We start from the raw sequence: 24,996 nt of genomic DNA, 5'->3' as shown, positions 1-24,996 counted from the left end.
CAAAATGTCCTACAGCCTGGAGCGCTGTAGTCTTTTCGTAGAATCATCAAAACAATAGCTTCACCTCAGCCTCTGTAGTGGAGCGGAGGTTACCACAGTGTACTTGAATCCCTAAAAAAAGGAATTTCATTTTTTTATAACTCAAACTTAAAACTGGGTCAGATATAAGCATTTTATATAACTTATAAAACTTATTTATGATTCATAGTTAAAAACATGGTCCAAATGGTATGTGATTTATGGTAAAAAATAATTTGTATAATGCTTGTAGAATAACTTAAGACTTTTTTAAAAAAATCTTGCACATTTGTTGTTGTTATTTCTGCAGCATGGTAGTGAAACTCTTTCTAACTGCACTTCCAATCAGTTAAAGCAACGAATGATTGCAGGATTGATCCCAATGCAATTCAAATTACACACGACCAATGTCTATTTTAAATGGGAACACAACAGGTTCCATTAATCAGACTAAATAAAATAGTAATTTTTTTTCCAGTGAGAATTGGTTCAGACACTGACAGCTACATCAATTCCTGCTGATGCAGCCGAACCCTTGATTTGATCCAATATTTACTCAACAAACTGCATTGCATTTAGACTTGACTTCCCTTCTAGATATTTATGCGAGAAGAAAGAAGAAATTTCTCCCATTGGCCAGATTTCCCCACTGCGATAGGAAACAGAAAGCAAAAATCTTTATCCCAAAAAACCATGCATGGACTATTTCTCATTACCTTGCTGAGCCGGATGTGAAGCGATATCTTCGCGATGCTTTCACGCTTCATCTGTTTCCTCTCACTGATAATTTTACCACTCAGCCCAAGTGTTGGATAAACACCGGGTAAAGGTATTTGCTGTTAAAATCAGAAAAAGGTTGATTCCTGCTGAGGCCCAGCCATCCATTCCCTCGATGAATCCTGTACATAGTCCGAAAAATAACCGCTCAATGAAACTCCTGCTGTGTCTTGTTTTCCTCTTGTTCACTTGTTCGTTTCCCCCAGATTCATAAAATAACCGGTTGATATGATGGTCCACGTGTCCCATGTAGCTTCATGATAATACATTACTGTATGTCTTTGATCATTCAGGTCCACATGCCCCTCTCTACCAATTATGCAAATGGTGGGCCAATCATGTAAGCTAATGGGGCAAGGGACGGTAAACCAAGTGGCCACAGAGATGGGCGGTAAAATTTTCCTCAAGGTCTCATTTGGTCGTCTGCCATGATGACAAAACAGAGCAGCAACAGAAGCACTCTGCAAAGTCCAACCTCTGGAAATGAAACTGAGGCGATGGGTCATATTTCTATGGTTCATACAAGGGCCAGTGTTTCCACTCATACAATCTGACCTGCAAAGGGAAAATGGAAAATGTGCAGTAGTAGCACCCTAAACAATGCAATGCTGCACGCTTGTAATATGAGAAGCGTTATTTCCCCCCTAAAAAGGGAGACTTAAGAGCCCGGTGAGAGTGGCTGTACTGCGCCATGGTACAACAACGTCACCTGACAGATTTGACCTCTGTGCTGCTATGAGTGACTTATTGTATGAGTTTCAGTATTGAAGTCATTTTCACACGGATACACATCACCAGGATAATCAATAACCTGTGATGAGATACCGCCGTAGGGTTTTTTAGTGCCGCTGCAGATGATTTTTTGTGAACTACAAAAAAAAAAGTCTAGTGAAGAAACATGTATTTTACTAACTTTTACATGGGAAAACGTTTCTGAAATCTGGTTTAATGTAAGTCAGTCATGTATTTTTCATTATTTTGTCTCCTTGGCTAATAATTAAGTTTTTCTCTTCTTTCTGATCTCCATGGATTATGTCACAGTTGACATTGTAAGAAACTAATCCTGTCGGTAGAAGATGAAATTTCTCTCTCTCTCTCTCACTCTTGCTCTCTGTTTCAGAAATGTATACTCCCTGTGCATGGTTGCTCTCTACTGGACTCCTGCAGGGTCTTGGTGAACATGGTGGACACACTGGACACAGCTGCAGCTGCCATCTCCCATCACATTTCCCCCTGACAGGTGTGAACAAAGACCCAGAGAAATGTCACTGCAGCATTTTTAAGTCACACGGACACAGCTTGCATTCAGGAATGAAACTGCCTTTGCAGATTATGCAAATCATATTGACAGCATATCTAATGCTTTTATTAGGCTAATTATGCCTGAGGTCAAATCTGTCCGTAGCAAAGGATCAGTACGCATTCAAACTAAGTGTCTGGAAGCATTTGGTTGACTGAAAGGTTAACAAATGCTTAATGTTTTAGGACAGCTTATCATGTAGCACTTTATGTCCGTGAAGAAATAGGTGTTATTGACTTCTCTCTATGACAAACTCTAGTCAGGGAATGTCTTCATCGGTTAGCATGACAGCGGTGATTAAAAGTAAAGATATGGAAAGAGGTGCTTGTTCAAGAATATGTTGATCATAGAAAGAAAGAGGAACCATATAGTTACATAGAATGTGGGCTGCGGTTTGGCGTTGAAACATGGCAAATGTATATTTGATGGGTCTGAGCAGCTGCAAAACATTTAGCAGCATGACCATATTAAAAATACATAAAGTAGTAGAAAAGGTTGTGAATTCCTTAAATTGACTCTCAGGTCAAAAGGTTAGATTATTGGTACAGGGATGCTCAAGCCCCTCAGTCATTATCTAAAGCCTTTGATACCATTTTCTATAGACTTAAATCCTCTTAGCTGAACTATAACATGAAATAATAAAAAAGCTTTTGACCCTTTAAGACCTGAAAGGTTTGAGGTATTTAAATTACCGTAACTCACCGATGGGCAAAATTCAAAGTGTGGCTGAACAATGGGAAGCTGCCATTACGATAATGATGACGCACCGCTGCTGTTCACTGCAAGACTGGTGATCCTCAGGAAGAGAGGATTGTTGGTTAAAGTTATACTCTTGAGATGTCATGAAGGTCTTCCAGACAAAAGCACAACTTCTCAGTGTTCAGCCACACAATAGAGCAAACCACTGCGGTAATTCAAATACAGCGTGCTTTAACGTATCACAAGCAATACGTTCAGGCTTTAAAGGGTTGAACCACTTTGACCTGAGCACATACCGTACAGGCGGCTGAGGTGAGATACAGTACATACGCTACAGACAATCTAGAGGCGTGATAGCATACCCCATTCCGAGCATGTAATACACCAAAATGACCGGGAGAAACTCATCTAAAAGCCATCTAAACGAAACACAAATAAAACTCCAATAAAACCCCAACGTCTAATTTAGTGCTTCTGCTAACCTCACCACTTCAAGATAGACATACAAACAGGTGTCATGTGAATGTATCATATCAAAGCAGAGATGCTGCTAATTACAAAGATGTCTGTCTCTTCACTGTGCAACAAAAAACTCAGAGAGCTAGAAGCCAAAGAGTCGCGAAAATAACATTCGCAAAATCATAAAGTAAGATAAAAATAATCTTACAGGTGTTTGTGTCACAGGTGACCAAAATTATTCATACAACCAGAGTTGTGAAAATATAACCCATTTATTATTATATGACATTTTCGCACAGGAGGCAGAAAAATAGACCTAGAGACAAAGAGGTTAAGCCCCTTCTGTCTATAATTTAACTGACCAGTTTGTTCTTCAGTGAAGGTACAGTTGAGGATGCGTTGCACCAGCTTGAGTTGCTGAGATGAGATTGTTCTAGATTTAGTCATTTGTGGGAATTTTATAGCATGACAGTCGGTGAAGTGCATAAACAAAGCTGAAAGTTTTACCATAATTGAAATACATATAACATCTCTTGTGTGGGGCAAAAGCCCCAAAACACACCTTGCCAAAGGCGTTTCTATTCTTATTACCACTAGCACTGAACATCATCACACAGTTGTTTAATAGCTGCTTTGCCAACTTTAGTGTCACTTTGTGAACTACATGGATCCCCTAAGGACATTTCCTTAATTTTTATTTTTTCACTACACCATGAGTCAGTCAAAGAAAGTAACAGGCATTTGTGAATTGAAGAAACGTTAGAGATTAAATGTTAGAGGTACTGATTAGATATGGCTTTAACTTTCACAGAGTTAATAGAAGTCCATATTAAGTGATTGATCTGTCACAAGAAACACAGGAGATAGAGACTTTGCTTCCTTTGTCCTCCTTTAAATCTGTTGCTGTGAGTATTTTCCGTCTAAAATATAAAGCCTGAAGTCAGCCTGACAGAATTATTTTAGTTACAGAACCTTTTGGTCCATTACGAATACTATTATGTAGATCAGCCTTGGGGAATTTATTTCCACATTGTGCACTTGGATTGTGACATGCCTCACCTCTCATTTCATTTACCCATACAAATAGACCTGGCAGTCCAACTGCTTTAAAGTTGTGGGGAAAATTTTTAGCACATTTCACTGAGAGGCTTGTTTTCTTTCATAGTTTTTCCAACCAAAATTCCTTTAAATGCAGAACTAATAAAATTGTTGACCTCTTTCTCTCAAGCTCAGGCAGACACACACTACCATATTACTGGCAAAGGATGAAAACACAATTACTAATGCTGACAGAGAAAAAAATGTTTTTACTTCTATGTGAAGATATTTTTGGGCAACATTGCGTGACCTAGTGAAAACCAATTCAGCTTGAAACAGGAAGACACACACGTAAAACCACTATATGACTCATATTTTTATGATCACTTCTTTGGTCTACTGTTATTCTACGTGTGAAAATTTCGAAGATTTCAGACGAATTATAGGAACAACAGAAAAACAGAAAATACTTTGGTTGAATAATCTTCGGTTTGATGCAGTCAGTTTAACTCTGGGGTCCACATGGAAACAGAGGACAATACCATTTATTGTTTGGCTAATTGCTATGTCTGGATGTCTGTTAAGCCTAAAATTTCTCTTATTTAGCTTCTATTTAGCGTCAGTACAACGTGAGACGATTAAAGACTCTGCGGCCACCAAAATGAAAAGAGAGTAGAATAAACAGAAAAAATGTTTTTACTTCCTATGTGAAAGATATTTTGGGCAACATTGCGTGACCTGGTGAAAACCAATTCAGCTTGAAACAGGAAGACACACACGTAAAACCACTATATGACTCATATTTTTATGATCACTTCTTTGGTCTACTGTTATTCTACGTGTGAAAATTTCGAAGATTTCAGACGAATTATAGGAACAACAGAAAAACAGAAAATACTTTGGTTGAATAATCTTCGGTTTGATGCAGTCAGTTTAACTCTGGGGTCCACATGGAAACAGAGTACAATACCATTTATTGTTTGGCTAATTGCTATGTCTGGATGTCTGTTAAGCCTAAAATTTCTCTTATTTAGCTTCTATTTAGCGTCAGTACAACGTGAGACGATTAAAGACTCTGCGGCCACCAAAATGAAAAGAGAGTAGAATAAACAGAAAAAATGTTTTTACTTCCTATGTGAAAGATATTTTTGGGCAACATTGCGTGACCTGGTGAAAACCAATTCAGCTTGAAACAGGAAGACACACGTAAAACCACTATATGACTCATATTTTTATGATCACTTCTTTGGTCTACTGTCATTCTACGTGTGAAAATTTCAAAGATTTCAGACGAATTATAGGAACAGTTTTATGTTTCCTCCACTCTCACTGCAATCCACACTGTAGCTACTATAGTGTCCCTGCAAAAAACAACATACAATAACACAGTATTTTAGCTTTTTTCTTAAAAAATCCATCATCAGGGCATCATCAGTTATAGCCTGGATAGCATAATGGGTTAAAATAAAAACAAATTGTGAAATTATGTTAAGTTAATGCTTATTTAGGGGCTTCTTATTACATGCTAATGCTAATTAGCTAATTAGGGCTGATACTAACTAGGTAACGCATCGTTAATTGTGTGTTTCACAGGTGTCCAAGTAGAAGTTGCATTTGCTACGTTTCCCTCCACAGTGGTTCGACTTACTTCTTGTAATATCTTTGTTGGAGGGGCTTCAGTTGATAAAGACAGACCCTCTGTGTTCAAATGGACAAAAGTCATCGTTCAAATTCATTTATTGTAAATCTTGCACATGTCCATTCAAGACATTGTTATGGGCATCTAACGATTTGTATGCCTTCAACTTTTCTTTCATGTTGATGCTGGGTTTCTCAATTAGTACGTGTGAATGTCTGCTCATTGCATGGTGGGCAGTCCTCTCAAATCGTACATCACTACTGAATGGATGATTTGACAAATTAAGTTAATCATTATTTTATGGGATCCAATGCTAACCGCGAGCTAACGCAACATTACTTGTGTGTCTGAGCAGAGGTGGCATACGTTACCCTCCACAGTGGTTCCACTTACTTCTTGTAATATATTTGTTAGACAGACTTCACTTGATAAAGACAGACCAGACTTCTCTAAAATAGACGTTGTCCTTGTCCATTCTTGCCAAAACAGTCCGCTGAAATATGCTAACTGCCGTTTACAAGCTACAGTGTTTCAGATCTTTTGCTTCCAGCTAAGCCCCACTCCTCAAAATATGTCACATTGTTTACAAACCATGAAGGGGTCTATACTGTGTGTTTTGTTAAATAAAATGAAAAATTATAATATATATAATATTTATCGTATTTCTGTTGCTCTACAACAAAAGTTCTTGAAATGGGAATCAACTCGTGAATAAGTCAGATGCACATGGAGAATGCTGTTGTACTGCAGACGAGACAGTTATAAAATAACATCTGTTTGAGTGTCACTTTGGTTTGATCCGTTATTCTTTGCGCAAAATTCACAGCTTCTTTGAAATGCAGAAACGAAAATACTTTATTTTGATGGATTGTTCAGTTAAATGCTCTGTAATTAACCGCATGAGTACAGACCATTCCTTTTTTTATGTAGATACAATGAAAAACAGAAAATACTTTGGTTGAATAATCTTCGGTTTGATGCAGTCAGTTTAACTCTGGGGTCCACATGGAAACAGAGGACAATACCATTCATTGTTTGGCTAATTGCTATGTCTGGATAAACTGAGGTAATTAGTCATAGATTGAGGATTGGGCATATGCTTGAAGATCTGTTGCTAATATGTACAGAAATGTCTTCAGAAGGAGGAGAGGAGACTGCTTGGTCATGTAATTTAATAAAAAATATTATTTTGGATGTCCAGGGCAGGACACAACAAGGACAGATGAATGTGTGTTCAGTGTGGCCAAAAGTGTTATAACACGGTAGAACATTATCTGACTCAAACTGCCCTTGGCAAAGACACAGAACTGCCCCAGGGGTATAACTCCATTTACTTCAGCACTCTGACCCCCGTGATTAAATGTACGTCTCGGAAATTCTTCCCCACAGAAGAGTCGATGTCATACTGGACGTAGTGAAGCTTCCCAATTCAAATTACATTGTGTGCCGAGGCTAGTAAGTTATTTTTATTATAGAGTACAATAATATTTTGCTTGCAGGAATAAAACCTGTTATCAGTCACCTATCCTCACATCCTTCGGGCTTCAGCAGGGGAGATAAATTGAAAATATCGTCAAGGGGAGGGCACATTTATGAAGCGGCTGTGGAGGAAAAGAAGAGCTCGCTTGTAGCGTGCTGGAAGTGAATTGTTGATCACTTTACTGGTATAAACAGAACATTTTGTCTGGAAAAAAAGAAGCATTTATTAATCCTTTAAGAACCCAGAGGAGACCAGAATGTGGCCATGCTTCCTCAGTGGTAATCTCAAACAATTGTATGGTACAAGTTATGAAATTGGTGCACAACAGTAGACATGATTTTATTTTGCAGTAAGAGAGGTCATGGGGTTATCAGCGTAGGTGAGGTCGTTCCTCTTTGGAAATGAAATGTACACAGTGAACGTCTTACAGGTAATTACATGGCTCCCAAAGACGAAAAGACAAACAAGCAAACAGATAAATGGATAAAAATACACTCACGAACCAGTTCATTAGGTACGCTATAGAAAATGATGCATATTAATGTAACAGTCCTGCATTATATCTCCTTCTGTTTATGTTTAAACAGCAAAAGAAAGGTCATCATTCAGCTGTGTGATCATTTCGTTAAATGTAGTTGGTGCTGTTAAGCCTAAAATCTCTCTTATTTAGCTTCTATTTAGCGTCAGCACAACGTGAGACGATTAAAGACTTTGCGGCCGCCAAAATGAAAAGAGAGTAGAATAAACAGAACTCCATTGCCTTTTATGTAGGTAATGTGCACATTGTACAGTGTGGTGGTTTAAAACTGGTAAACTCTTTCTTCACAGCAGTTCGCAGCGATTTCAAGCAGCATCTGCCCATAAAAATCCCACAGCAGGTATTCTTCTTTTCATAACCTCTCTGGAAATAAAGTACATGTTGAAATGTAGATGAGAAAATTGTCAAATTCAGGCCATTTTTTTTTAACAAACCTCCTGAGACCGAGCTTTTATTTGCTATGTGTTGTTAATTTCTCCAAAGACCTAAAAAGTATAAAAACTAAGCAAGGACGTTTAATCCCAACGTCCTCAAACGGGTACTTGCTAATTAGCGACGCTGTAGCTTGTTGCTACTGATAGAATTTAATTAATTTGCTTGTCATATCAAACTAGAGAAGTTAATAAGCATAAATAGACAAGTTTCCACAATAAAAATAAATATAAAACAAAGTTTTCGCTTGAATGTCAGGTTTAAATTCTATCACCGGCTAGTGTATTGACCCTTTGCTACCACTAGATGGCAGATAAAGGCGTCCACTTATGAGGACAATGGGTCTAAATAAATAATAATCTCTGAAAAATAATCTCAGTAGTATGCAGATCTAGACTGAAAGCATGACGTTAATATGTGTGTTTTTATAGACAGAATTTGTATAGTTTTAATGTTTCTTTAAAGCAACATAGAGTCTGCAACAAATTTGGATTACAGACAAAACTAGAATTCCTGCTGTCTAACTAAGAGTTAACATTTAGGATAATTTGTGCAAATTATCCTGTAAATGAGGATAAGGCAGCTCTGTCCTCATGGGAAGTTAAATTAAAGAACCTGGGGAAATTAAGCCGAGCCCACACTGTATACTCTTAAAACCAACCCTGACAAGTGACACTGCTGCAGAAACCGAAGCGTGGATGAGAATGAATTGTTTCATCTGACTGTGGCCTGTGTGTGTGTGTGTGTGTGTGTGAGAGAGAGAGAGAGAGAGAGAGAGAGAATAACAGCATGTGATGTGGGACCCTATTCTGATATTACCTCTCTATTTTTCATCATCTATTCTTAGCCATCTCAAGAGATTCCTTTCTTTGCTTCCAGAGAAAGAAAGAAAAAGGTTCAAGTGGTAAACTGCTGAGACTCTTTTAAGGTTGAAACTGTGACATAGTAATAGCTCCTGGTGATACAACACTTCCCTGTCTGTCTCTCCTGTTCACACCAGGGGAATTTCCTTTATATGCAAAACTGAAGTTTAACAAATACCCCAAATCTGTCAGTGTTAAGGATCTTAAGTTAAGAATAGTGAAATTGTGACTTATTTGTTAGACAGTAGTTGCCACCAGCACCACTGCACGATTGTTGCCTGCGAAAAACAAACATACTGTACACAACTGCTGGGCGCCGATGTGATGGTTCATGGTGCAACAGCGTCTCATTTATAGCACTGCAGTAAGTCACACAGTTATGTGACACACTGTGATGCGCGGGATGGGAACAGTAGTGTAATCGGAGATGTAACTACATTATATTGCTCTTCCTCACCGACCTCCAGCTAGAGAGTGAATTATATGGAGGCTTGAGTGCAGAGTGAAGATCCTACTCAGCTCCACGGGAGCTTGTCAGGTTTGACCCAGAATTAGCAATAGTAATTTGAGAGAAAAAGTTCTCTTTAAGTGTTTTAAACTTTGGAGAACAGTGTGCTCACTGGTGATGGATGATAAAATTGTCTTTGCTGAAGAATAACACCTGCACTGAGTACTTATCGAGTAAAACACGGTGGTTAAAAGATAGTATCACTGCAAGGGAACGATGCCAGTTTGTTACATATTTTTTATATCATAAGTCTTCAACAGGGGGTCCCTGACCCCTGGGGTGTCCATTGAGGCCAGAAATCCCAAAATCTTTGGTTGTTTAGACATTTTTTAATCTAATATATATAATTGATATTTGTGAAATCCTCAAGGTGAAATCCAGAAGGACGCTGCAATAGTAGTAGAAAACAAGTGTAGCTCGCTCCCATCAACATCCATTATTCAAGGTCAGATAAGTTGTTTGCTTCTTATCAGGGTCAGAGATCTCGCTAAACATATCTCAGGTATATTTAAAATTGAGACTTGAATCTGTCAATTTCTTTATCTGTCAATTACACACATGCACATGCACACACACACCAGTTACGTATGTTTATGTTTACGGCAGTTGCACAGCCACAATATCTGAACCTGTGTATTATTTGAACAGCTTAATATTGAATGCAAAATGATAATAATAGTGTATAATTATAAATAGCACTAGTCCGAATTTAATACAGAACATCAGTCTTTGGACTGAAAAACGTTGAAGACCTCTGTTTTATACAATCTGTTTCCTACCTAAGAGAGAAACCCGATGTTCTTATTGTTTTCAGAGTTCTCTGAAATGGGCAGAATTTGTCAGTCCACTGTGAAAATGTTTGTTTGTGTCCAAATATAATATGTTTACTATGGCATAATAAATGAAAAGGACCAAATCTTAACTAATCAGTGATCACAACTGCCGGCTATACATTTTCTGTTGCTACACAGATTAACTGAACAATAACTGAACAATTTCAAAACACATGCTTGATTTTACAAGTGCGTGAAACTGATTTTCTGGCTGAACTGATCACAATCACTTCCAGAAAGTGAACGTCTTGTATGTTTCTCGCAGCTTGAGACTTCTGAGACCGGTCCATTAGCTATAAACAGGGCACAAACACAGTGCTGTGGTAGCAACTGGAGAATCGTAGGTGAAGCAGTGCAGCAGCCCAAATCTCTTTTAGTAAGGGTTGTTAGTTCCTTTTGATTTGTGTTTGGCCGCCTGTCACCCAAACCCATTCCCTGAAATCACATCACTATAATGGTCTAATCAGCACTTAACGAGCCATGTTACATAAAATCAATGCACCTCTCCATTTCAGAATGCAGAATATTTGGCAGGGCTGATGAAGCCTCGTGCAAGGGGCAGGAGATGCTGTCAATATGGTGCCGCAGTCATTGGACAAGCAGGCCTGCTGAGAACAGAAGATGCACTTGCCCTTTAAGTTCAGTGATCCTCCTGAGATCCGAGCTTTTACAGCAAAATCCTTTGTTTTGCTGACTAATCGCGTATTGATCTTAACAAGTTGTTAAGCCCAAATAAGGTTGTCAGGCCACTGGCAAACACTCTTCTACCTGTAGAGGCGCCAAGAACAAGGAGCTATGTAGATCCCATTAGGGAGTACCATTTGACTTCTCCCCTTGATTTATTATTATGGGTAGTGTAAACAGGATAGCTGTGCACTTTGAGACGTTTGTCTTAGTTGTGTAACAGTTTTAAAGACAGCTAGAGCTTCCAGTCGTCTCCTCGGTTCATGCATACATTGTGGTTTGTGTGGGAGGATGTGAGTCTGTGGAAATAAAAATACACACAGCACACCATCAAGCATTTCTCCCCCTTGCACGTTGTCATGGAAAGTGCCAAACCCGCAAAGAAGGGAAAATAACAAATCAAGTTATAGCAAAACGCTGTGGGAACCTCAACCTCACTGTTCCTATTGATGCGTCGAAAACATTTTTGGATGCAACCTCGACTGACTGATGTGCTGGACTATCAGCTGCCAATGAAAGCCAGCAGGTCCTTTGCATTATGCTTGATAGAGCTGCAGAGAGAACATGACTGTGCCAGCTTGTTTTCATTTCAGCAGACACAGGAGTTTCAAATGAATATTGGATGCAACTTGAGGGCAAATGAATAGAATGTTAGGATTTGGAGAGCGAGCGGGAAATCTCATAGAGCTACAGCACTACCCTGTGGTACAGTAAGATATTGCACATGACGGCTGAACTGGGAGCAGTTTATTACTTTTCACCATACATTTCCTGAAATATTTATATATATTTTTTAATTTATTTATTTTAGGTAAATGCTGGTTGTTTCATAGCACCACGGTGATTATGCATTTCTCATGAAAGTGTGATTCCATCTCACATGCATAAAAATACACAAATTTCCCCTATATCAATAAATCAATAAATCAGAAAACATGACTGCTCTGCTTCCTGTTAAGAAAAGACCATGTGTATAATTGTTCCATCCATGTGGGAGATAATTAATATCAATGACCCTGCTGACATTTCAAATGCATCATGTTGAGTTTAATGATGATGTGTCATAAGCAGCCGGAGGTGGAGACACCCGACTCTGTGTTTTCTGCCAGACCCAGGCCAGGGGCTCCAGAACTGACAGGAGAGACCAGGTGAATAATTGTCCATGGCGTCTTATTACACTGCTGGCATGATCTGATTTACTCCTGCAGCAAATGGTGGGAAGATACCCAGTGTCGTTGTGGGTATTGAATTAACGAGGTTTACGCACAAATGAACCCCACACTGACGGCAGATACATCATGCAAGATTAAAGAGGATTTCCATGTGGCTGTGATAGCTGTTCTGCTTGCTTCATTACACCATTGAATCATTCCATGTGCTGCACTTTACTGTTAAAATATGCTTTTTGGGAAATGAGTTGGATTGTTTGCATTAAATCTTCTGTCCAGTGCACCGAAAAAGAGATTTTCAGCAAACATGAGTTACATGCAGCAAGAATCGCTGTCTTACTACAGTATCATTCATGCATAATCAAGCTGATACAGAAAAATGAATGGGATGTTAAAAATGTCAAATACACCTTACAGTGCAGAGAACAAAGTTTATAGTAGTTTGTGTATTTTCGTTTTCTGCACAGTTATATTCAGTGAAATAGGGGGGTTATTGTTATATTAAAAACTAAATATTGACCTTGTGATCATTTTAAAAAATAAACCGATGCTGCAAATAGCAAAGTATTAAACCCTCCAAAGAAGAAAACAAATACCTAAGGAGAAAATTAAAACAAAATTAACATATACATATATATCTTAAGTATATTTAAATAAAATAGGATCAAATATCAATTAAATAAGTGCTTTATAATACAACTACAGCTCCCTAGAGCACGAAAAGCCTCGTCGCAAGAGACAGGAATCTGATTGGTTCATATAAAAATCCACGTGACGGCGATGGACCAATCGTGAAAGACTTAAACAGGAAGTATAATGTCAGACTAGTGACACAACGTGAAAGCTGAAAGTCAAGCCAAAGCAAGCTGTGATATACATTGTAAAAACCCATGAAATGCGTTTTATTTTCGGGTCTGCAGGCTGTAGCAGCACGTTGTGCTTTTAGAGCTTAATTTATGTCGTAAATACGAGCCCGCGTCGCCATGTTTCAGGTTGTAGTTAAAGCGTTTTCTGTATCACTAGCCGCCCCAGGTCCTCGGAGAATATTACTGAGTGCTCGACATTATTGTGAGAAGACACCAACAAAAGTCAGAGTGTCTGAAGCACTTTCGAGGACAGAGTTGGGGACAAATGTTAAAGTGCAGGTAACGTTGACAGCTCTTGACATATATTCTCTTGTCTTCTCTTGCGGTCACAATGTGCTAACGGATGTGGAGAGCGACTGTGTTTCAGTTTTGAGACTCTGATTAACAAAACCTTAAACTTCAATAATGCATGTGATGTTAGTTATATTTAGTCCGAGTAATTATCATTACAGAGTGCACCATAGCATCTAAACCAATGATCCATAGTGCATAACTATACTCTTACCAGTTCATTGATGAATGCATTGTGCATATTGGACCGCATTCAAATATAACGTAGTTTAAAATAACAGATCTTAATCTTAGACTGAAGCTGTATCAGCCACAAAGGAAACCGCTTAGTCACAGTAGCTCAATTGCACATAAAAGAGAACACTTTTCTAGACCACTAGTAATAGAGAAGTAGAAATAGAACTAAAATAAAAGAGTAGTAATAATAATGAAATAAATACAATAAATGAATAGGATATAATAGTACAATTAAAAAAAAAAACAATGTACAAGGCTTGCATTTGTACACAGCTGTAGTTACTGCAGGACTGTTATATTACTATGCATTTGTTTGCACTAGTGTACCTAAATACACATTCACATATTTTATCACAATCTGAGCAAGCGCCTTAAATTATCCGATCTAATTCTGCAGTTTCACGCTCTGCTTTCTAAATACTTTTTATATGACACTGTAATTGTGACGCTGGATTTATTCTGTGTAATATGTTTTTGCTTGGACCCAAATATGGGTGGTTTGATTTGTGTCTTTGTTGTAGGGATGGGTTCGCTCCGTCAGACCTCAGAAGACTAACGTCTTCCTCCACGTGAATGATGGGAGCTCCTTGCAGTCGTTGCAAGTTGTCGCCAGTCCAGAGCTGGATGATCCGTACGCACTTCTGTTTTATTCCCACACGGACTGTCATGAGGAGGGCGCACAAACTCGAAATGCTCAGATTGTTTTCTATTTTTCCCTCCACATTAAGGTTGCTCACGTTTGGCAGCGCTGTCGAAGTCACGGGCGTTCTTAAAAAAAGTCCACACCAGCGGCAGCCAGTTGAACTGGAAGCAAAGCAGATCCGCGTAGTGGGAGAATGTAACCCTGTGGTAAGGCGAACGAAGGCACAGACTCACTCTGCTGGCTTCAAATTGGCTGGCTTAGTTTAATATTGTTGCTTCGACCTATCGTTTCAGGATTTTCCTTTTAAAATCAAAGAGAGACACAGCCTTGAGTACATTCGCCAGTTTCCTCATTTCAGGTGCAGAACAAATGCCTTTAGCTCCCTGTTGAGGATACGAAGTGAGGCCACTGCAGCGATTCATTCATATTTCAAGGTGAGAACGGCAGCAGAGTGTTTTCCAACAGAATGCAGTGGCTGTTTTTGTATTTATTATTTACTTTTTTTTTTTGTTTTTCTTTTCAGGACAACGGCTTTGTGCAGATTCACACTCCGATCATCACCTCGAATGACTGTGAAGGAGCAGGGGAGCTCTTTCAGGTTGAAGTGAGTGTCTGGTTATAGCATAGGTCGTTCAAGTTAAGGTCTTGATCAGAGTTGTAGCTTTTTGTGAATCCATTTGGGTTGTAAGTGCTGTCTCCTCTAGCCAGTCAGATTTGAAGCTGAGTGATTAGTGATGCTGAAAATCTCTGCTCTCTCCACAGCCATCAGGCTCACATATAGACAATGAGAACTTTTTCTCTGTACCGGCCTTCCTGACTGTGTCCGGGCAGCTTCATTTGGAAGTGATGTCTGGGTGAGATATGTGAATTCAACCTCCAGTAATCATCTGCATATTTTTTCACATTCGAATCTCGTATTTGTACATATGCAGGTGCATTGAAGTGTTATTGTAATTCTGCCTCATCACTCATGCTCCCGCAGGGCTTTTTCTCGAGTTTACACATTTGGGACAACTTTTCGTGCAGAGAACTCCCAAACCAGACGGCACCTGGCTGAGTTTTACATGGTGGAGGCAGAGGTCTCCTTCGCGCAGTCCATAGAGGATCTCACCAAGGTACACCATGTCGTTGTCCTCTAATAGGACAGAACGCTGTGACATTGATCCTGAGTTACATAATGTTACATGTTATAGGCTGTTAAATGTGGACATTAATTCCATAGCTTTCTGAAAGCTACTGTTTTTTATTCATTTCAATGTGCAATGAAAATTTTAATATTTTAAATTAAATTGGATGTGTAATCATGAGGTACATATTGGTTTGTCCTATTTATACTCTTACAAAGTTGCTTTGTAGAAGGGAAAACTATGCAGAATTAAAGTTCTTTTGTTAACCTTTGATGAAAAACAGTAGGCGCAGACTGTTTCTTAAAACTTTATCATCGTGGATGAAGTGAGTCACATAATTTCTTAAAATTTCCCTCTTTCCGCATGTGACTTTTAACGTTGCCCTTGTGCGTGCCTTCCCTGTAAAGCTTTAACTATTAAACTTGGCCTGCTCTTTAGGTCATGGAGGACATGTTCAGGTCTGCCACTGAGCATGTCTTCGCTCACTGTGTGGAGGATGTGGATTTGTTTCACAAGCATGTGACTCCTGGACACAGGGTGAGTCCTGAAGGACACGTATTAAACTTGGGTACATGAACCTGACTCCTTAGCAGCCACGGCTGTGTCTGACTTCAATGTTATCTCAGCTTACGTTTTTCACCTCTTGCATCTATACATCCTAAGGACACTGTAGACGCCATGCTGAAGAACCGTTTCCCGACGTAAGTCTGTGAATGTTAAATTCAAATTGTATCAGATTAACAGTGAAGTTAAAGGTTAAAGGCGCTGATTGTTTAATACTACCTACTTCCAGAATCACCTACAGTGAGGCTATAGACATCCTAAAACGCAGCTCCGAGACATTTGTCTTTCCAGCAGATGTAAGTTGCAGTGGTTTTTATTTTATTATTTTTTGCTTGATTCCACTTCTGCCTCCACTGAATTAACATTTTCATTCAACATTGACCTTAGCTCTTCTTTTCTGCAGTGGGGTTGCGACCTTAAGACAGAACATGAGAAGTACCTGGTGAAACATTGCGGCAACATTCCGGTCTTTGTCACTGATTATCCTTATGATCTGAAGCCGTTTTATGCAAGAGACAACCAGGACCATCCTCAGCATACAGTAAGACGCTGTTAAAAATGCATGGAGAATCAATGATTTAACTGCTCATTTCCTCCCTTGTAGTGTCAGTTTGGTCATTGCAGTAATTTGCATATCTGAGCTGACTTTCACTGTCGCTTGTTTGCAGGCAGCTGCAGTGGACCTGCTCGTGCCAGGAGTTGGAGAGCTCTGCGGGGGCTCGCTAAGGGAGGAAAGGCTGGATCTGCTGCGGGCTCGGCTGGAAGAGTAAGAATTCGTGCTCCTGGGGGTGTCGGAAAGCTGATGCCAGTACATTCAAATTACAGTTGTCAATATCCTCCCGGTCATTTTATCAGCATTTTCAAACGTTGAGAACGAGCATTAACCCCAGTAGTGTTATTTTACAGTAGCTGATTTAAATAAAACGCAGTATAAACATCTGCCACAGCAACTTGGACGTATTTCCTGTATTCCTGGCACAGCAGATAAAATATCATACTTGGTAATGCAAATGACCTTTACAACTAATTTGGTGTCCAAAATAAACATTGACAGTTTCTAAACAGATGCAAACAAGAAACACTGGCCACGTCAGTGTAGCGGTCGCTCACCATTTCCTGTTTTTTTTGTTGTTTTTTTACCCAATACCCAGTACCCAGTGTGATGATTAGTTTCCTCTGACGCCAATGTCTATCACATCCATTCTGGGCTATGTATCCCTAGATACAGAAAAGCAACTACACTGTTGTTTAGTTTAGTTGTTTGCATGTGCATATATTTAATTAATATAAATATGTCAGAGGGGCAGAGAAGGACATTTTATGAGTTTATATTTTGATCGGTTGCTCTCATTAATTATTATTTATTCTTTACTTTTTTCAGGGTTGGATTGGCAGACACGTACAGCTGGTAAAGGAACAAACTTATTTACTTTAATTGAAAAGATACCAGACACTAGCACATTAAAGGTTAATAAGATTATTTTTATGACTTTGCAGGTATCTTGATTTGAGGCGCTTCGGCTCCGTACCTCACGGTGGCTTCGGACTGGGATTTGAGCGATATTTGCAATGCATTCTTGGTGTTGAGAGCATAAAAGATGTGATTCCTTTCCCAAGATTTTCCCGCTCTTGTGTTCTATAAAACACACTCTGAGGCCATTCGAGTTGTTTGTGAAGTCGTCCTTTTTCCTGTCTGACACGAATCAAATAAATAAATAATATTCAGCGTTGTTTTTTAATCAGTTTATTGGTGTTTTAATATCAGTTGTTGCTTTATTGAACATGTCTGAACTTGCAGGGTGGAAGCAGTACTTGTTTGAAGAAATACCCTATTTGTCACAGTAAATTCCACTAAGTTATCCTCATTAAGTTTGCCTTAAAAAAAAATGTTTTAAAGGCATCCGTTAAGTTGTAACTTTCCACAAGATGGTGCCTTTTCCCGTTTTATTCAAATGTCCCATGCTATTTTTTTTTTACTTGCTCCACACCGTTGACTATGTAAACTATATTAGTTTTTCTTTTTCTGAAAAAAACACTTTATATCAAGAATTCTGTCTGTTGGCTGATATTAATCTTAATTATTTCTAGAAAGGTATAGTTAAGTAGGCCTTTTTGTCTATTTCACACCAGATGTGTTTTGACGCTGGCAATAAAAAGCTGAACTACTTAAACATCAGTTTTCATCGAACATCTTGAACGGACAAATCGGTTGTCTTAATCTTGGGATCTTGGAGCTGTTTTGTGGCAAGCAGTTCTCCCATCCTGTTCATCCCGGCCGGCCCATCCCAGTCTTTGCTCGGTGGGCGTGGTATGAATTGGGAAAACAAACTGCAGACACCCTACGATACTTCCTCGCCCTGCATCAGTTGAGTTTCCCCGCGGCACGTCGTCAGCTGGCTGTGCGTAATTCCCCAAGAGCGCACCGGCGGCTGTTTTTGCATGCCGCTTGTTCCGCGCAGTACCACCGGGAGCGACTGGCTACGTCTCCGACCAGCACTACTTAGATTTTTATCAAATGGGGGGAGCAGACTGCACCAGTGAGAGCCAAACGCCGACAGCGCTTTGAACAGTCGAGCCTTCAGGAGCCGTCATGTACTAGTGACAGACGGCAGTTGCGGAGCTAGAAGAAGCGGCACACACTGACAAACATGAGCGGCGGAGAAATCATCTTCCAAGGCTGGCTGAGAAAATCACCACCGGAGAAGAAACTCAGGAGATATGTGAGTCAAATACACTTCCGCTTACTTTCTCTGTGTTTAGAAGTTTGCCTTTGCGCTGGACTGACTCGATCCTCTGGTTTCTTTCTCCGTCTTAATTGTGTTTGTTGTGCGTGTGCATCACAGATAAGTGGTGTCAAATATTTAAAAGTCCAGTTATGGCAGGTGCATCCCATTACCGGCTGGCCCTAGCTCCCATCTCTCTTTCTGAAGTCCCACACAAAGCGTATATTTTTGCAGTGGAAATGCAGCACGTTAAAACCTAGAAATAAATAAAAGCAGTTGCCAGGTTTTTCTTGGAATGCCACCCTTTTGCGGGGTCTTGTAATAACATGGATGTAAGCCTGTAATACCCGACAGCTGTCTATAATTTGGACTAAAGAGCTTTCAAACTGTCACTTGGCTTTTTTCCGAGCGTGATGAGGTAATGTCTAATCAAGTATTGATGTGACTAGTTTTCATCTAAGCCAAGCCGACTAATGGCACAACAATAGTGCACAGCTCTTGATTGCCTTGATAAGGATTTACAAGGCAAATCTGCTAGTCTCTTGCAGGGTGCTAGGCAGTGGAATGGGTGCAAATCACATAATAGGATTTATGGAGGCAGATACAACCATGAGACAATCTCCTATAAATACAGCTGTCCGCTGTTTATGTATGGTGTTGCATTACCAGGCCTCTCCATGTTCCTGCTAGCTGACTTTGGCATGATGTCATCTCTCTGTTTCATCTGGAAATCCATCCTTGAATGTCTTCAAATGCACCCCCTCCGTCCTGTCATTTCCTCATTGTCTTCCACTTAAAGCTGGCCCGTGTTTATACAGAGACCACCATGGACAGTATGGAACGGCAGCTGCAATAGTGCGAGGGGCGGGTGGGTGGCTTGGTGGCGGCAGGGGGGGACTTGCTTGGTTACAGTATTTTATAAACAACAAGAGGAAAATAAACCTCACAAGGCAGGACAGAGCCAACATAATGGCCTGCAGGCAAGAGAGCAGGGAACAGCCTCTCAGCCCTTCTCACCCTGCTTCTCACCCTGAGAAATAACCTATAAACAACTACACACACACACACTTTGGGCCAGAAAACACAGTCATGAGATAGAGTGTCCAGAACAGGCAGACTTGTGAATGCGATAATCTGTCCATCTGAAATTCCTTCCACTTAAAGTCAGGCTATGGACAATCGGGGCCATTTACTCACCAGTATTACTGTCATCTGACATAGTTAAGTCAATGTGAAGCAATATTTTCAGATATTCATATACTCAGACATTCCAGCCTGAAGGTGTGTTGGTTTGGGAACTCTGTAGCAAGTTTGATCGGTCATTATAATGGAATGAGTTGAGTAGGCGTACAGAATGTATCGTTTCTGAAGCGGCGGCTGGCATGTTCGACGTCATGAGAGTTTGCGCCGCTGTGCCACTTGTAGCTGATTATTTGCAACAATGAAAAGGTATTTTAATCCTTAACAACGCGTTCCCTGTCAATATTCAACGACTTTTCCTCCTCGGAGTTCTTTCTAAGCCGGATGACGCCTGTGTTTGTTAATCAGTAGTTAGCTGGTGAAATGATTGGTCATTGCATTAAATAAGTTTCCGAGACCTTTCCACAAATGAATGTGTAGCAACGCTGCCGTGTGTGTTCAGTGTAGAATCCAGTACATGATAAGGACAGAGTAAAAACTGGTACTACTGCTGCAGGGCCGGCATGCAAATCATATGCAAAGCGAAACCCTGGCAGTTAAAGCCTGATTACAACTGATGGTGAAGACAGGAGATGGCATGTTTACACACCATAACAAGCATGACTAGTGCTGGTTAAGTGTTTTTTTGAATTGTTAAATGAGTGTACTTAACTGTCAGCAGTGACTTAGTCCCTGCGCAAACACGATATAAACTTTCTGTGTCCTCCCCTCGAACATGTGACAGCGGCACGCAGGCATGTAGCCAGTTTTCGCACGCACAACGCACCGCAACGCTACAACGCAGGAAAACACGGTGTAAATGCCTCAGAGCTGCAAAATGAATCACTTGGTTGGAGTTATCTCTTTCTCGGGGGCTGATTGAGCGTCCAGAGGTGGGCAGTGTTTTAAGGGTGGGAGTGGCCTCATTGCTTTTCTTGAACAATGTCCAGTATAAGCAGAAGGAACATGAAAACAACTGACACATCCAGCACTAGTCCAGCGCCTTTTGCACAGTTCTGTTCTGGTTATTTACTCATCAGTCAGTGGTTAGACAATACGCTTCATCATGTCTGCTGTATCAACCCGCAAAAATGTGTTATCTGTAGCTGCTGCTTAACAAACATCCTCCCCTTTACAAATCTATATACCGCCAATAAAAATACAGTTATTGACAATGGTTTTTATTCCTTGGATTCGAAATCCTTGTCTTCCCAGATGGGAACACGCCTTCGGGACATTCATTGTTGATCTATGCGTAATAGCATGTCATCTAAATGAATCTTGTGTGCACCCATTGTACAGAATGAATCATGCATACGATATGTCACACTGTAAACAATTTAATTCCTGTTCCCATGTCGGGATGAAGCTGGCGTTGGCTGAACCCTCCCATGTGTCCGTTGTTGCATGTGACATCACAAACGTGTCTGTTCAAATACAGTAAAGCATTGCCACATTCCAGACAGATCATATCAGCAAGGTGATATCTACTTCTTCCTCCTTGCCTACAGTTTCAGAGGGTTTCTTAACGTCTTGCCGTTGTGGATGGCTCACAAGAGGAAGAGAGGTAGGAAGGGGGGGCGTTAGTGAGTTTTAAAGGCAGACATAGCAGAGCCGCAGCAGCCTGTGTCGCACTGTCAGCTGCCGGGTCTGCTGTTGTTTTGCAGAGGGGCTTTGGGAAGTCCTTGCCCTCAAAGGTCAGCTCCGAAACGCCTCCCAGTTCCTGCTTTGACAGACACCCAGCTCTCGCACAGACATTTTCCTTGTTCTGTTTCATCTGCGGGCCATTCCCCACAACTGGGGTGGCTTTATGTGACTGCAGTATCAAAGTCAGATCAGTTTATTATCGTTAGATACGTTCCCTAAAAGGGTCCTTGTGATTGACCTAAGGTTGCAACCTACCGCCATTTTCATTCTTGGTTAATCTGTTGATTATTTTTAACTTCGTTTAGCAAAGTGCTTTACTGAGGATAAACATCTTCTATGAAAATTGATTATTCTTTGATACACATCAATGTAATATTCTTTTTCTGCTGTGCGCTAGAAGTCATAATTGCTCATTTTCTGTCACATTTACCATTAGTTGTCTCAATATCTCGCCCTCTGCCATGAACTCTTTGGTTCCTCCTGTGTGTTTTTGGTCCAAAATGTAATTATTTCACCAATAGCAGATGCCAGACTTCCTTTGGAGGGTACCTACAGGAAGTACTGTGACAGAGGTCCCATGACAGGGAAAGAAATTAAATTGGTCTGCGAGTATATAAATGCATTTCCATCTATCAAGACTTTATCAGCTGAGCTTAAAATAGTGCCATTCTGAAGGAAATTAGATCCCATTGATTTTTTTTTTCCCTCCTCTGAGGTGCAGTGAGAATGTTTCTGCTTATTTGCTGAACTCTCAGAGAGCACACCAGCACAGGGGTGATGGTTTCATGTAAGGGTTCTTAAAATAAAAAATGAGTCAGGGCACAACAACATGGGTCATAAACTGCTTAAGACCTTCTGTGATTAATTGGTTTTTGTGTTTAACTCCTCAGCAGATCCAGAGATTATTACAGTTTAGGAAAACATTGTGCTCGTGAGACCATAAAGAAATAGCTGATTCATTATCTACAAGCTGTGTTTTGACAATATTCTGACAATAACATCGGCATACAACTCCCACTCTATAAACCTGCATGTTGCCCTACTTGTTAAGAGCGTATCACATCTGTGGTGTACAATTGTGTAACTTTCTGTATGTAAAGATAAATCTAGTTTCTGTCCTGGTGGTTTGATGCCACCACAAAGTCATACGTAGGAATGATACTATTATTGGGAACTTGAATGTTGTGACTGTTTTTAGTTTTCTGAAGAATTGGGCCTTTGCAGTCGCACATGTGAGTCAGTTGATAACGGAGATGCACTCAGCAGCAAACAAAAACAAAAACAAAACAAAAAAAAAGTTGTCATATATTCATAAATCTAATCTTAATATCATCGCCAGCATTTCAAGTGTAAGTGGTGATGACTTGCGTTGGTGGGAGGGAGGATGTGTGTATTTGTAGGTAGTGACACGTCTGTGTGCGTCAACAAACAGAACCTGGTGTTGGTGGCATTTTTATTTTTATTTTTTCTTCCCAGTAATAGTGCTATGTCTGTGTTGTGTTTATTTTAAATGTACCACTTGCTGTCAGAGCAACGGTTGTGGCTAGCTTGCTTCTATGACGTATAAAAATACACTGGGTTAAAGTGTTAGAATTACTAATAAGGATCATAAGTGGTGAATTAGTTCAGCTCAGCGCATAGCTAGCCTTTTTGCAAAGGTATGGTAAAGAATGTGCATGATATTTTTAAAAGAAAAAAAATTTTCAAGGGTGACTGTCGCAATAATAAGTAGCATAAGTATATTTAACCCTAATCCTAACCCTTTGAACACAGTTTTTGCATTTGGAAAACGGTCTCACTATGCGTACATGCTTACGAGCAAGTGAGAGTTGATGGCAATTTATTTAAACCTTTACTTAAAGACATTGCATGGCCTGTAGAGGCAGTCTCATCATAAAATATAAGTCGAAACACTACAACAGCGCTATAAATAGACATGTGTTATCTATTTAGCATGAAATGTGATGCCATGTTCGTAGGAGTGGGAAATGTGTCAGCAGGTCCCTTTTTTTTGAGGTTGTGGTACAGGTGGTTTTACTAATAAAAATGAGAACAGCTACAGATGCGTACATGTTTCTTTGTAATGCGATAAAGAATTTGTTCTGGGAATTTGTGGTCCAGTGGAAAAAAATAAAGTGTGGTATTTAAATAATTTTTTTTTTCCTTCATGCGCCTTCTTCGCCTTTCCTCGTGCAAAATCGAAATTATAGTTTTCCATTTTTTTTTTTTCTCTGCTATACTTAATTTCGACACCGATTCTGAAGACCCAGACACTGATGAGTCATTCACAGTCCGGTTGTAGGAACAGAAAATTTCCTTAAACTAAGTTGTGTTAAGAATAAACTCTGACTAATGTACCCAGTGTGCACATACAGACACCGAGATATAGAATAAGGAAATGTATGTCCATGGACACGAGGTTTTTCTGCTGATGTTATGCGCCCACTGGTAGGCATCTCGGACGTTTACAGGCCCAGGACATGTACGCTGTTGTGTTGCACTCCACTTTTACTTTGAACAAAGAAGGTGTGACCATTAGTTTGATTGTGTCAGTCAACAAATAACCGGTTCCAACAGGTTCCAATGCATCTGGCGCTTTTCAGAAATTCATTTGATATTTGCATGTTGTGCAAAATGGTTTTTTTTTTTTTTTTTTGTTTCTGTTCACAGGACTTCGGTGCTTGTGAATCTGTCTACTCAAACGATGAGCATGGTTACGTGTTTTTTTCCATATTACTAAGCACAAATAACAGTGATGCAAGTGATAAGGGGACGGTATCTTACATTTAAAGAAATACAATCAGTGCGTCACACTCATGAGTAGATGAAGAGCGAGGCACACGTGCTGCATGTCCTCACATTAAAGAGAGACATTTTTACCGTATTAACAAAGCAGGAACTGTCCATATTAAATCTGGACATTAGTTAATTGTCAGTTGGATTATGACGGAAACACAGTATGACCGAAAAAAGAAAAACAAAGGCCCTTTAAAACAAAAATGCACTTTGTATTGAACGTTAAGAGAAGTGAAATTATTTTTATAATGCATTAAATAATTGATAGATTTTTATCCCGGCTGCACTCTCCAGATTTCATACTAATACTTAGCATTAATATTTTAGTATTATGCACATGTTATATTACCTATGGCAACTGCTGTATATACGGTGCAAGTTTGTGCGTGTGCTCCAGCTACGTAACAGCAATCTCCACTTCCATTTACTAAGTCATACATGCAAAACCCAGAATAAAATGCCAGTGGCTGACTGTAATGATGCACA

At 39.8% G+C, this 24,996-nt stretch overlaps 2 protein-coding genes across 3 annotated transcripts in view; both read left to right on the top strand.

Annotated features, from left to right (window-relative positions):
• The first annotated feature begins 13,251 nt into the window (after positions 1-13,251).
• On the top strand, positions 13,252-17,891 carry nars2 (asparaginyl-tRNA synthetase 2, mitochondrial). Its single transcript, XM_047594270.1, has 14 exons — positions 13,252-13,582; positions 14,353-14,462; positions 14,560-14,680; positions 14,768-14,908; positions 14,998-15,078; positions 15,237-15,328; positions 15,457-15,589; positions 16,040-16,138; positions 16,265-16,302; positions 16,395-16,461; positions 16,569-16,706; positions 16,834-16,931; positions 17,547-17,573; positions 17,663-17,891. Exons 1-14 carry the CDS (start codon positions 13,421-13,423, stop codon positions 17,805-17,807), a joined length of 1,452 nt encoding a protein of 483 aa, XP_047450226.1. The 5' UTR covers positions 13,252-13,420; the 3' UTR covers positions 17,808-17,891.
• Positions 17,892-18,502: 611 nt separating this feature from the next.
• Positions 18,503-24,996, top strand: part of gab2 (GRB2-associated binding protein 2) — a 31,704-nt gene continuing 25,210 nt past the window's right edge. Inside the window, exon 1 of one of the 2 annotated variants that reach the window (XM_047594268.1) lies at positions 18,503-18,885. In XM_047594268.1, coding sequence (XP_047450224.1) covers positions 18,814-18,885 — 72 coding nt within the window. In that variant the 5' untranslated portion in view covers positions 18,503-18,813. The remainder of the gene's footprint in view (positions 18,886-24,996) is intronic. The other variant, XM_047594267.1, reaches the window with a different exon arrangement.

The sequence above is a fragment of the Mugil cephalus genome, chromosome 9 (genome assembly GCF_022458985.1).
Source record: "Mugil cephalus isolate CIBA_MC_2020 chromosome 9, CIBA_Mcephalus_1.1, whole genome shotgun sequence".
NCBI classification, from domain to species: domain Eukaryota; kingdom Metazoa; phylum Chordata; class Actinopteri; order Mugiliformes; family Mugilidae; genus Mugil; species Mugil cephalus.
Note: the sequence above shows the minus strand (reverse complement) of the source record. Positions and strands in the feature narration are given on the sequence as shown.